This window comes from Neocloeon triangulifer, unplaced genomic scaffold (assembly GCF_031216515.1).
Source record: "Neocloeon triangulifer isolate White Clay Creek 2 clone unplaced genomic scaffold, ASM3121651v1 ptg000012l, whole genome shotgun sequence".
In the NCBI taxonomy this organism is placed as follows: Eukaryota; Metazoa; Arthropoda; class Insecta; order Ephemeroptera; family Baetidae; genus Neocloeon; species Neocloeon triangulifer.
Window position 1 is genome coordinate 6,729,867 of NW_026775554.1, and position 11,549 is coordinate 6,741,415.

The window sequence follows — 11,549 nt, forward strand, 5'->3', positions numbered from 1 at the left end:
AAAATATTTATAATGCTGTTTGTGATATACCATACTTCTTGCACGTAAACCAATTCCCACTCAAACAATTGTATTCTAATCTGCTAATCGAATTGGGCAAAATTCAATTCCCACGCGCAATTATATTAACAGTCTATCCTACAATGACCTTGAACTATAATGCAAATGACACTCAAAATTTCACAATCTAAAATAGATTTTTAAAAAAGCATAATTATGCACATTTATCTTTTCAATATTTTTGGTTTTTGAAATATATATGTTCCTCCTTTGCGACTGTTTTAAGAATATTTAAACATGTTAGACACATACGCGGTTTTCGAAAAAAATATGAAGCCAATTTTGACCAAGGTTTTCCGCAGAAAAAGTTTGAAAGATATAGTTCAAGTCATTTGAGCGGAAACATACAGGCGCGAACGGTCCTTTTCCCGCGTCATTACCTGACTTGCTAATTGAACAATAGCTAGATGTGAGTAAAGATGAAGAAAGGGATGGTCATGCAAAAACGCTTTCTGCTGCGTTTGACCCTCAACACTATGTTTTTCTGACGTCAGCAGAAGTAATTTTCTCTCCTTGCATTTTTTCGGTGACTTCGCAGAACGCTTGTAGTATGAAAATGAAAATCACGGGCGTCCATAAATAAAGAATATGAGCAAAAAGAAATATTCTCGCCGCATCATGCAATTTTTGACGTCAGCAGAGGAACGCCAATTTTAAAGAAAAACGAACAGGATATTTAAATTTCATCAAAAAAATTTTTAAAATACCAAATATCAAAGCTTATGACAAGGAACCTTCATGAAAAAGATGTGAAAAATATTTCTAATTTAATTTATCTTCCTACCATACCTTTAAATGGTTTGAATGAAAATACCGGAAAGTATGAAAAAACATAGTACAAAATTTTTCTTTTTTAATATGACAATTGAATGAACCTGAAGTTATCAGATCCTTGCTGAAAAATAATTATTTTAGTGTGGATACAAAAGTAGTACAACTAGTTTTGGCTACTAACTACAGCTCTTGAGTTCTATTTCACAAGAGAAAATTAAAACATACGAAAAAAATTAAGCATAAAAAATATTATAATATATATTATTTTTAATAATGAAAATAATAAAGACCCTTACTAATTAGTAATTAAACAATAAATTATCAAAGTTATCATTTACTATGTATTTATTTATTCTGCAACATTGCTCAATTATTTTCCAATTTTTTTATTATTAAACGATGAATTTTTGTATTTATTTATTTTATTAATTCAATTATTTTGGCTTATTTTTTCGTCCAAAAAATAGTTAGATCAAGATAGATTACTTTCTACAGTTTCTTTTGAATTCTAAACTCTCGCGTGTGAGGATATAATACCCTGTATTTCGCGCCGCTCAGATATTTTTCGACAAAGTCACTCTTGATTGGCCAAATGATTTTGTCGCCAGCCAATCGGCGCCATTAATGGCAAATCGTTGTTGTTCTCGTTCGTTCTGTTACGAACATAAACATTGAAAATTCCATACAATTTCGTCTTCACGATTTGTGCATAAATTATAGATCAGATAAGGTTGGCAATCGATTGGCGTGAGAGAGTGGAAATTAATCTAATCTTTGATAGGAATAATGTGAGGAAAGAGGAAAGGAAACATGGCTGCGGTGTCTTTGGCGATGCAGACGATCAGGTCGCATTTGAGCGATGTCACTTGCTGCGATTTTGGCAAAAACTTCACCCTCGCCTCCGGTTCTAGGTGCCAGTTTAAATCTTCATTTTAAAGAGACAATAACTTACATAAGATTTGATTTATTGTTAAAGTGACAAGTCGGTGCGAGCATGGGAATGGTCACCAGGGCATGGATATCGAGAGGTGGCTTTTTCCCCAATTGGTCACCACACTTACGGGGTCACGGACGCTCGCTTTTCTCCTCAGGGAACTATGCTGGCAACTTCATCCATCGACGGGTGCACTGTCCTATGGAATATCAGGGTTAATATAATTAAATTAAACCCCTAAAAAATTGTATCTATACAAGATCTTTTTATCCCAATCAATCGGATAATTAGTTAAAATTAATTGGCAGTTTTTTTAGTTTTTATTTATTTTAACTTAACTGCAGTCAATAAAACTATCTTCATTAAACTCAAACAGACTGGCTGCAAAATCCACCACTTTGTTCAGCCAAGTGGCAATGCAGTAAGGGTGTGTCGGTTCACACCGGACTCAACACAGCTGGTCACTGGAGGGGACGATGGAACTGTCTGCTTCTGGAACTTGGCTCACCGATCTCTAGTCAGGTACAGCAAGATAATTCATCGTGAATCTTATTTACTCAATTTTAAAATTATCTGTTCCTAAAAGGACAATCAAAGCGCATGAGGAGACCGTGCAGGCACTGTCTGTATCGCCTGATTCTAGTTTCGTTGCATCAGGATGCTCACAGGGTATTTTGCATATCCATGACATTGACGATGGCACCCTGCTGGCCACTCAGGATGGAGCCCATGACATGGGGATCACTGCTGCTGACTTCAGTCCTGTGCCCAGTAACACAAGTAATATTGTGCTTTAAATTATTTTAATCATATGAAAAAATTGCTATTTCAATTTAATGAATTAGAAATTAAAAAAAAAAAAAAATATCACATGAAAAGGAAAACTCAAGTACAATTTTGAACTACAATTCTGAATTTTCAGGTAATTAATTTTTTATTTTTCTCAGGGCCAGGTGTGAAGAAGGTGCTTCTCTTAGCTACCTGTGGCCACGATCATTTGATCCGCTTATGGAATGTCCTTGTCTATAAGAGCAGGGTTCTGCTGGAAACAGCCAAGACATTGCTCGGCCACTCGTCAACTGTGTTGTGTGTCCGCTTTGACCCTAGTGGCACTCATCTGGCATCGGGCGGTCTTGACAAGACCCTTCGAGTGTGGGAGGTAAGCTTTTTTTAATAAGAAGTTGTGCATTTTGAAGTTAAATCAAAAATCATAGGTGGGCTCAACTAAGTGCATCAGGGTGCTCGAAGGTCACGACCGCTATGTGACAAGCTGCAGCTTCTCTCGTGACGGCTCTTTACTTGCCTCAGGTTCAAACGACAAGAGCGTCAAACTCTGGGACATCTTTGGCCGAGTGACCTTGGAATCTGTACTTGTGCCTGCTGCCGCCTCTGGCTTGGTTTGTGTTCAAGTAGGATTTAAATTGCATAATTAATGCTAATATTTCACTGACAGTCAGCTGAATTCAATCACGGAAAGCTGGTGGAGGAGCGGTCAGCGTCTGAGATTAAGCTATTGCAGAAAATCGACTGTGGAGTAGCGGTCAATTTTTGCCACTTTGCGCCTGGCTCGAACAATGTATTGGCAGCAGCCACAGGGTACTTAAATTATTTATTTATTTGAATTAACCATTTTCAGGGTTTATCCAATTAAACTTACATTTCATTTTTTACAGAGAAAAATTTGTTAAGATTTGGCAACAAGAAAGCTCGGGCCGGTTCAGGGAGGCTACCTATTCTCCGATTGAGGCGCACCGCTATTCTGTAAACAAAGTGGAGTTTTCGCCTGATGGCAGTCAACTTTCTTCTTGCTCATTGGATGGAAGTGCCAGCCTGTGGAATGCAGAGAATGGGCAAAGATCAAATCCTTCTCTACAGAGCAGTGGTGCTGGGGTGCGCACCTGCCGCTTCTCGCCCTGCGGAAGAATGGTGGTCACTGGTGGTGATGACGAACGAGCACTCGTTTGGAGCATACCGGACGGTACAGCAATCCAGTGAGTGTTGGGATTATAAGTTACAACTTTTCACATTACAAATTTTGTTTGATTTATCTAAATATTTATTTAATTTTTTTTAAATTGAGCCAATCAATTTATTCAGGGTGATGGAGGGTCACACTGAGGCTGTGACTTGTGCTGCATTTTCTCCAGACAGCAAACTGTTAGCAACTGGAGATCTGGTTGGTTCAATGAGAATCTGGGTTATGCAAAAGAGCAATAAGCCTTGCAGCATTCAAGTAGTTGAGTCGGCTCATGATCTTGGCGTGCAAACCTGCGATTTCTCCCCATCGAGAGGCTCAAATGATGGTAATACTTAATCTTTTAATTTGTTTGTTAATTTGTGTAAGATGCAAATAAATTTTGATTGCAGGTGGGCACTACTCTTTGGCATCGGGTGGAAATGACGCATTGGTTAAATTGTGGGCGCTGAAATTTGTGCCTGGTGGCTGTTCTCAAATAAGTCTTTCCCGGACCTTCATTGGTCATGGAGGAACCGTCACATCGGTCAGATTTTCGCTCAGTGGCCAGTTACTGGGGTCGGCTGCTTCTGATAAAACTGCTAGAATCTGGAATGTGGTAACTAAAATAACCTTACTCGTATGTAAAAAATAACCTTTTCCTTTCCTTTGTGGTTACTTGTTATATAAATTTATGTCAACAGTATCAAGGAGAGTGCCTGTTTGTTTTGGAACTTCATAGCAGCATTGTTACAAGTTGTGCGTTTTCTTCAGATGGGTCTCTAGTTGCGACAGGTAATAAATAATTGAACGTTCAAAGTATTTGCAATCGACTGTTGGCTTTTGCAGGCTCTTTGGACAAATCCGTGATAATTTGGGAAATGCCTCGAGACTTGTTGGTGCGCAACCAAGCTGAGGAGAGTCTTCGGGGGCGCAGAGGAAGGGTATTCTGAATTATAAATGATGCAGTTTTTTTTTCGTATGGTAGACAAATTCATCTTGGAGTAATTATTTGTACGAGATAATTATCTCGTATTATAACCGTAATTAAAATCTTAAATTATAACCACTTAAAATTATTAAATTAACCAGTCTTAAACCTTATTTAAGCTAAGTCTTTTTTTACATTACGAAGGTTGAGGACTGGACAAGCAAAGATATAACACGGTGGCTGACGTGGATCGACTTGCCTCAAATTCCTTTCTTACGCTATCAACATCTGACTGGCAACGACATTTTGAACTCTACTATCCAAACTCTGGCTAGTGTTTTTGAACTAGGTTGGGTTTTTTTGAAATATTTTAAATAATAAATTACTTCAAAAAAAAAAAAAAAAAATTAGACGGTGAAGCACATTTGAGGGAGCTGGAAAAGCAGCTGTTTTGGCTGAAACATGAGAATGTGGGCAGTATCGAAGATATTTCAAACGTGCCTCACGAACTTTTGTGTCCCATTACCCAGGAGATCTTTAGAGAACCTATTATTTGTGCCGGTGAGCCTTAAAATTAGAAACCTGCTTTTACAAATAAAATATTTTTCATGCTTGATTTCTCTGTAGATGGATTTTGCTACGAAAGGGCCGCAATTGACGAATGGTTCCTCAGTGGCAAAGTGAGCAGCCCGATGACCAACCTGGACATGACTAACACTGCCTATGTTCCCAACATTAAGCTGAGGGCGCAGATTTGCAGCCATTTGTACGGGGAGCCGTAAAATCAAATTAATCTTTGACGACTTAAAAAATTATAGTGAGATGAAGCGCACAGATTTAGCTGTTAAGTTTTTATCTTTCTTGGGAGAGTGCCACGTACCTGTGTGATGAAAAGTTGTTTAATTGAAAATCATTATCATTCCAGTGCTTGCTAATTCAAACAGCTTTATGCACAAGCAATATAAAGTTACAATTATGAAGTTTTCAGAAAAAAGTTATACACAAGTTGCACATGCTGAAATAATAAATTTAAAGTTTCTTAAAATCCACAACTTAATGATCGTTATGTTCAGTACACATCAGTCAACACGATTAATTTCTATTTTTTGCCTGCTTCATATTTTGCTTTCTTGGAAGCAAGCTTGATTTCCTCACGGGCCATGTTTATCATTCTTTCGTGCCACACTTCATACTCTTCATCATCGCTACCATCGTCTTCAGACATTTGATATTCTTCTGCAATTATTATAATTATTTTTATTAGGCTACCTATAATTTTAAATTATATTAATTAAGTAACCTTGAGCATTTTTTTCATTTATATTGTCTATGATTTCTTGGTATACATGTTTTCTTTTCGGCTTTTTGGTACTGTTGAGGAGGCTGTTAGTATCATGGAGCTTCTTCATCATTGTCACCACAGCCTCAAATGTGGGCCAATTACCCGTTGTGGCCAACTCGAGGATTTTCGTCTTCTCAATTGACACTTTCCTTGACCTGATATTAATAATTTTTTTAATTTAAATTGTTAGGAATATGAGAAAATTGAATATTTTTTACTTAGCCACAACCCAAATTGCGCCTGTGAAGTATATTGGCTGATTCACTTCTTCATCTTCCTGCGTCTGATCAAACTTTGTCATCAAATTTGTAGCCTCGTTTGAAAGCTCAGCCAAACCCAGCTTGAGACACATGTCCTTTATTGAATTTACTTTTTGTAACTGCAGCATATTCTCAAAACTATACAATTGAGTCCTATACTTTTTTTTGCTCGTACCTGACAGCATCGAAGCAAGGTCCTATGAAATTTTTAAAAAATTTAATACAATACAAGAGTAAAATTAAGAAAATTTGTTGAGACATAAAAATATTTTACGCAACAAAATATCCATCTGCTGAATATATATATAATGAAATAAAAATTATTCTGAATTTGAATAAGTGGCTTCAGAGCTCAAAAAAACTCGATGAAATTCCCTTATATATGGGAAAAAGTGAGCATTGAAAAAAAAACACAGTTTTGCCTTCCACCATATATGATCAATGTAAATTTCTATGCAGGCAACAATTGGATTTTAATTGACCTTTTCCAATCCACTTTCCCGTCTGTTGCAATATCCATATAACAAAGCCGTTTTTTCAAAAGCAACAATCGAACAACAAGAATTAATATTTTAATCAGCACATTTAACTGTCAAAATTCAAACGGAAACATGGCAAATGAAGGCCCTGCCCTGAGAACCCGCGGAAGGGCCCGCAGAAAGCCAGTGTCGGCGCCGCCCGTCCCCGTCATGCAGCCGGCGGTCCCCGTCCAGCAGCCCGCGGTCCCCGTCCAGCAGCCCGCGGTCCCCGTCCAGCCTCCGCCTCAACCTGCACACCACGAGGCTCCTCCGCCACCGGCGGTTAACTTCAATGGGCTCATAAACATTAACATGCAACGTCCGTGTTAATGTTAACGTCGGTGGCGGAGGCGGAGGCTTGGACCGATGGATAGGGCTGATCTGCCAGGTGATCTTGGCCGCCTGCACACTTGCACAGTTGTGATGTGTACACGGAACGGAGGAGGTAAGAATAAAAATTTATTAATGTTAGGTTGGCAGTAAAGTCTATGATGTTGGCAACCCTTACGCTAATAAAAGTTAGTTCTGATCTTGTTGGTTCTGATCTCTTGCTTCCCACTTGAGAGTGTGTGATTTTGTGTTGTGAACCCTGAGAGCACCCTGAGAGGGTTTTGAGTTGACCTGAGCACTCTGGGACAGTGTCCAGAGTCTAGAGAAGTGTGTTCGGGTTTAAGAGAGACCGCCCGGACGTATCAATTAAAAATTATTCCAATCAAATTTTTTTCCAGAGATGAAAAAGGAGGAGGATTTGGCTTGCGTGGGTATCGAGAGGACTCTTGGCTTTGGCCACCGCTGTGAAAATCTGGCAAGCAATCAAATCATGGTTCTTCTAGGACTTCAGAACGCCCCTCAACTCTCAAGAACTCGCTCAAGCAAAAACGAATAAAACCGCATCTGTTTCGAAAACGAGATGATATATCAAATTCTTTTCTTCAGAATTTATTAGACTTACCTAAAGAAGGCTCTAAGTCAAAATATGGTAAAAATGTAAAATTTTTTTTTAGATTTTTATCAGGATAGCCAATCGATTGAAAATTCAATTTTAACTCTGGAATCCAAATTTCATTAAAAAATATTCAGCCGTTTTCAAATGACAGCTTGTTTTCCACAACGCGCCACTCGTCTACATCTGCAGTTGGGGGTCCACCACCTAGCGGTGGGAAGCACAAGCATACTTTCTTCAGTTTCTTTTGAATTCCAAACTTTCGCGGTTGCTTTCGCGTGTGAGGATAATATACCCTGTATATCGCGCCGCTCAGCTATTTTTCGACAAAGTCATTCTTGATTGGCCAAATGATTTTGTCGCCAGCCAATCGGCGCCATTAATGGCAAATCGTTGTTGTTCTCGTTAGAGTTCACGTTCGTTCTGTCACGAACGTAAACATTGAAGATTCCATACAATTTCGCCTTCACGATTTGTGCATAAATTATAGATCAGATAAGGTTGGCAATCGATTGGCGTGAGAGAGTGGAAATTAATCTAATCTTTGATAGGAATAATGTGAGGAAAGAGGAAAGGAAACATGGCTGCGGTGTCTTTGGCGATGCAGACGATCAGGTCGCATTTTTGAGCGATGTCACTTGCTGCGATTTTGGCAAAAACTTCACCCTCACCTCCGGTTCTAGGTGCCAATTTAAATCTTCATTTTAAAGAGACAATAAATTACCTAAGATTTGATTTATTGTTAAAGTGACAAGTCGGTGCGAGCATGGGAATGGTCACCAGGGCATGGATATCGAGAGGTGGCTTTTTCCCCAATTGGTCACCACACTTACGGGGTCACGGACGCTCGCTTTTCTCCTCAGGGAACTATGCTGGCAACTTCATCCATCGACGGGTGCACTGTCCTATGGAATATCAGGGTTAATATAATTAAATTAAACCCCTAAAAAATTGTATCTATACAAGATCTTTTTATCCCAATCAATCGGATAATTAGTTAAAATTAATTGGCAGTTTTTTTAGCTTTAATTTATTTTAACTTAACTGCAGTCAATAAAACTATCTTCATTAAACTCAACAGACTGGCTGCAAAATCCACCACTTTGTTCAGCCAAGTGGCAATGCAGTAAGGGTGTGTCGGTTCACACCGGACTCAACACAGCTGGTCACTGGAGGGGACGATGGAACTGTCTGCTTCTGGAACTTGGCTCACCGATCTCTAGTCAGGTACAGCAAGATAATTCATCGTGAATCTTATTTACTCAATTTTAAAATTATCTGTTCCTAAAAGGACAATCAAAGCGCATGAGGAGACCGTGCAGGCACTGTCTGTATCGCCTGATTCTAGTTTTGTTGCATCAGGATGCTCACAGGGTATTTTGCATATCCATGACATTGACGATGGCACCCTGCTGGCCACTCAGGATGGAGCCCATGACATGGGGATCACTGCTGCTGACTTCAGTCCTGTGCCCAGTAACACAAGTAATATTGTAAATTATTTTAATCATATGAAAAAATTGTTGTTTTTTTTGTTCGGTAGACAAATTCATCTTGGAGTAATTATTGCTACGAAATTATTATCTCGTATTATAACCGTAATTAAAATCTTAAATTATAACCACTTGAAATTATTAAATTAACCAGTCTTAACCTTATTTAAGCTAAAGTCTTGTTTACATTACGAAGGTTGAGGACTGAACGAGCAAAGATATTACTCAGTGGCTGACATGGGTCGACTTGCCACAAATTCCTTACTTACGCTATCAACATCTGACTGGCAACGACATTTTGAACTCTACTATCCAAACTCTGGCTAGTGTTTTTGAACTAGGTTGGTTTTTTGAAATATTTTAAATAATAAATTACTTAAAAAAAAAAAAAAAAAATTAGACGGCGAAGCACATTTGAGGGAGCTGGAAAAGCAGCTGTTTTGGCTGAAACATGAGAATGTGGGCAGTATCGAAGATATTTCAAACATGCCTCACGAACTTTTGTGTCCCATTGCCCAGGAGATCTTTAGAGAACTTATTATTTGTGCCGGTGAGCCTTAAAATTAGAAACCTGCTTTTACAAATAAAATATTTTTTATGCTTGATTTCTCTGTAGACGGATTTTGCTACAAAGAGCCGCAATTGACGAATGGTTCCTCAGTGGCAAAGTGAGCAGCCCGATGACCAACCTGGACATGACTAACACTGCCTATGTTCCCAACATTAAGCTGAGGGCGCAGATTTGCTGTCATTTGTACGGGGAGCCGTAAAATCAAATAATCTTTGACGACTTAAAAATTATAGTGAGATGAATCGCACAGATTTAGCTGTTAAGTTTTTATCTTTCTTGGGAGAGTGCCACGTACCTGTGTAATAAAAAGTTGTTTAATTGAAAATCATTATCATTCCAGTGCTTGCTAATTCAAACAGCTTTACGCACAAGCAATATAAAGTTACAATTATGAAGTTTTCAGAAAAAAGTTATACACAAGTTGCACATGCTGAAATAATAAATTTAAAGTTTCTTAAAATCCACAACTTAATGATCATTATGTTCAGTACACATCAGTCAACACGATTAATTTCTATTTTTTGCCTGCTTCATATTTTGCTTTCTTGGAAGCAAGCTTGATTTCCTCACGGGCCATGTTTATCATTCTTTCGCGCCACACTTCATACTCTTCATCATCGCTACCATCGTCTTCAGACATATTATATTCTTCTGCAATTATTATAATTATTTTTATTAGGCTACCTATAATTTTAAATTATATTAATTAAGTAACCTTGAGCATTTTTTTCATTTATATTGTCTATGATTTCTTGGTATGCATGTTTTCTTTTCGGCTTTTTGGTACTGCTGAGGAGGCTGTTAGTATCATGGAGCTTCTTCATCATTGTCACCACAGCCTCAAATGTGGGCAAATTACCCGTTCTGGCCAACTCGAGGATTTTTGTCTTCTCAATTGACACTTTCCTTGACCTGATATTAATAATTTTTTTAATTTAAATTGTTATGAATATGAGAAAATTGAATATTTACTTAGCCACAACCCAAATTGCGCCTGCGAAGTACATTGGCAGATTCACTTCTTCATCTTCCTGCGTCTGATCAAACTTTGTCATCAAAGTGGTAGCCTCGTTTGAAAGCTCAGCCAAACCCAGCTTGAGACACATGTCCTTTATTGAATTTACCTTTTGTAACTGCAGCATATTCTCAAAAGTATACAATTGAGTCCTATACTTTTTTTTGCTCGTTCCGGACAGCTTCGAAGCAAGGTCCTATGACATTTAAAAAAAAATTAATATAATACAAGAGTAAATTATGAAAATTTGGCGAGACATCAAAACATTAAATTTTACGCAACAAAATATCCATCTTCTGCACATACAAACCTTATCAATTTTGACACCTTTCATGTCGGCTGCAATATGAAGGCAGACGACACCCTTCAGCGACGCATCAATCCGGTTTGTGTTTGAGTTTTTAGTTTCCAGAAGACGCTCCAATTCTCTAGCCTTGTTCATCACCACCTCATTAAAACCCAATTTCCTTGCAAGAACTTCCATTTTTGTTCACTAACTAAAATAAATGTGCCAAAAATTGTAAATCATTTTTGCAAATTAATTGCATAAGATTAGATTGAACTAAAAATTAGAAGCATAGCATACCTTATTCCGAAATAATCTTAATTTATTGTTTATACGTAGCTCAAAATCACTCAAAATAAAAATTAAATTTGAATGCAGAATTCAGACCGACACAACCGAATCAAGCAAGATGTTTTTCCTCAATTTATGGAAATTTTAAAGCTCCCGCGTTTGAGATTAGATGCTGAA

At 38.0% G+C, this 11,549-nt stretch overlaps 3 protein-coding genes and 1 long non-coding RNA gene across 10 annotated transcripts; 2 read left to right on the forward strand and 2 right to left on the reverse strand.

Annotated features, from left to right (window-relative positions):
* Positions 1–1,419: 1,419 nt before the first annotated feature.
* Positions 1,420–10,256, forward strand: LOC132197033 (WD repeat, SAM and U-box domain-containing protein 1-like). Of its 3 annotated transcripts, none has more exons than XM_059620063.1 (16): positions 1,420–1,564; positions 1,616–1,745; positions 1,811–1,982; positions 2,145–2,290; positions 2,355–2,548; positions 2,716–2,927; positions 2,983–3,165; positions 3,222–3,364; positions 3,442–3,759; positions 3,866–4,071; positions 4,136–4,362; positions 4,427–4,517; positions 4,572–4,666; positions 4,858–5,002; positions 5,065–5,214; positions 9,826–10,256. In XM_059620063.1, the coding sequence occupies exons 2-16, from the start codon at positions 1,645–1,647 to the stop codon at positions 9,879–9,881; spliced, it is 2,439 nt and encodes an 812-aa protein (XP_059476046.1). In that variant the 5' UTR covers positions 1,420–1,564; positions 1,616–1,644; the 3' UTR covers positions 9,882–10,256. The 3 variants fall into 3 exon arrangements, with proteins under 3 accessions (XP_059476046.1, XP_059476044.1, XP_059476045.1); XM_059620061.1 differs by lacking the exon at positions 9,826–10,256 and adding an exon at positions 5,281–5,974; XM_059620062.1 differs by lacking the exon at positions 9,826–10,256 and adding an exon at positions 5,281–5,931 and having other exon boundaries at positions 4,136–4,341.
* Positions 5,665–7,220, reverse strand: LOC132197044 (uncharacterized). 4 transcript variants are annotated; one of them, XM_059620083.1, is made up of 4 exons: positions 6,887–7,220; positions 6,214–6,452; positions 5,954–6,150; positions 5,665–5,889 (listed from the first exon to the last, which is right to left on the reverse strand). In XM_059620083.1, the coding sequence occupies exons 1-4, from the start codon at positions 6,944–6,946 to the stop codon at positions 5,753–5,755; spliced, it is 633 nt and encodes a 210-aa protein (XP_059476066.1). In that variant the 5' UTR covers positions 6,947–7,220; the 3' UTR covers positions 5,665–5,752. The 4 variants fall into 4 exon arrangements, with proteins under 4 accessions (XP_059476066.1, XP_059476068.1, XP_059476069.1 ...); XM_059620085.1 differs by having other exon boundaries at positions 6,846–7,220; XM_059620086.1 differs by having other exon boundaries at positions 6,214–6,374; positions 6,431–7,219.
* LOC132197046 (uncharacterized) lies at positions 7,292–7,682 on the forward strand. The gene is made up of 2 exons (XR_009441811.1): positions 7,292–7,430; positions 7,502–7,682. It is a non-coding gene; the product is annotated as an uncharacterized LOC132197046 (long non-coding RNA).
* LOC132197041 (uncharacterized) lies at positions 10,209–11,536 on the reverse strand. 2 transcript variants are annotated; one of them, XM_059620079.1, is made up of 5 exons: positions 11,382–11,536; positions 11,106–11,288; positions 10,753–10,991; positions 10,496–10,692; positions 10,209–10,431 (listed from the first exon to the last, which is right to left on the reverse strand). In XM_059620079.1, exons 2-5 carry the CDS (start codon positions 11,277–11,279, stop codon positions 10,295–10,297), a joined length of 747 nt encoding a protein of 248 aa, XP_059476062.1. In that variant the 5' UTR covers positions 11,280–11,288; positions 11,382–11,536; the 3' UTR covers positions 10,209–10,294. The 2 variants fall into 2 exon arrangements, with proteins under 2 accessions (XP_059476062.1, XP_059476061.1); XM_059620078.1 differs by having other exon boundaries at positions 11,106–11,292; positions 11,382–11,528.
* Positions 11,537–11,549: the final 13 nt, after the last annotated feature.

Bases quoted from the DNA above. Each gene is read 5' to 3' on its own strand.
- LOC132197033 (XM_059620061.1), top strand. From the start codon at position 1,645: ATGGCTGCGGTGTCTTTGGCGATGCAGACGATCAGGTCGCATTTGAGC. The intron at 3,365-3,441 runs GTACTTAAATTA...CATTTTTTACAG, and splicing joins GTATTGGCAGCAGCCACAGG to AGAAAAATTTGTTAAGATTT. The intron at 4,072-4,135 runs GTAATACTTAAT...TTTTGATTGCAG, and splicing joins ATCGAGAGGCTCAAATGATG to GTGGGCACTACTCTTTGGCA.
- LOC132197044 (XM_059620083.1), bottom strand. From the start codon at position 6,946: ATGACGGGGACGGGCGGCGCCGACACTGGCTTTCTGCGGGCCCTTCCG. The intron at 6,453-6,886 runs GCAGGGCCTTCA...AAAATTTCATAG, and splicing joins CCCTTCCGCGGGTTCTCAGG to GACCTTGCTTCGATGCTGTC. The intron at 6,151-6,213 runs GTAAAAAATATT...TATTAATATCAG, and splicing joins GCAATTTGGGTTGTGGCTAA to GTCAAGGAAAGTGTCAATTG.
- LOC132197041 (XM_059620079.1), bottom strand. From the start codon at position 11,279: ATGGAAGTTCTTGCAAGGAAATTGGGTTTTAATGAGGTGGTGATGAAC. The intron at 10,992-11,105 runs GTTTGTATGTGC...TAAATGTCATAG, and splicing joins AAGGTGTCAAAATTGATAAG to GACCTTGCTTCGAAGCTGTC. The intron at 10,693-10,752 runs GTAAATATTCAA...TATTAATATCAG, and splicing joins GCAATTTGGGTTGTGGCTAA to GTCAAGGAAAGTGTCAATTG.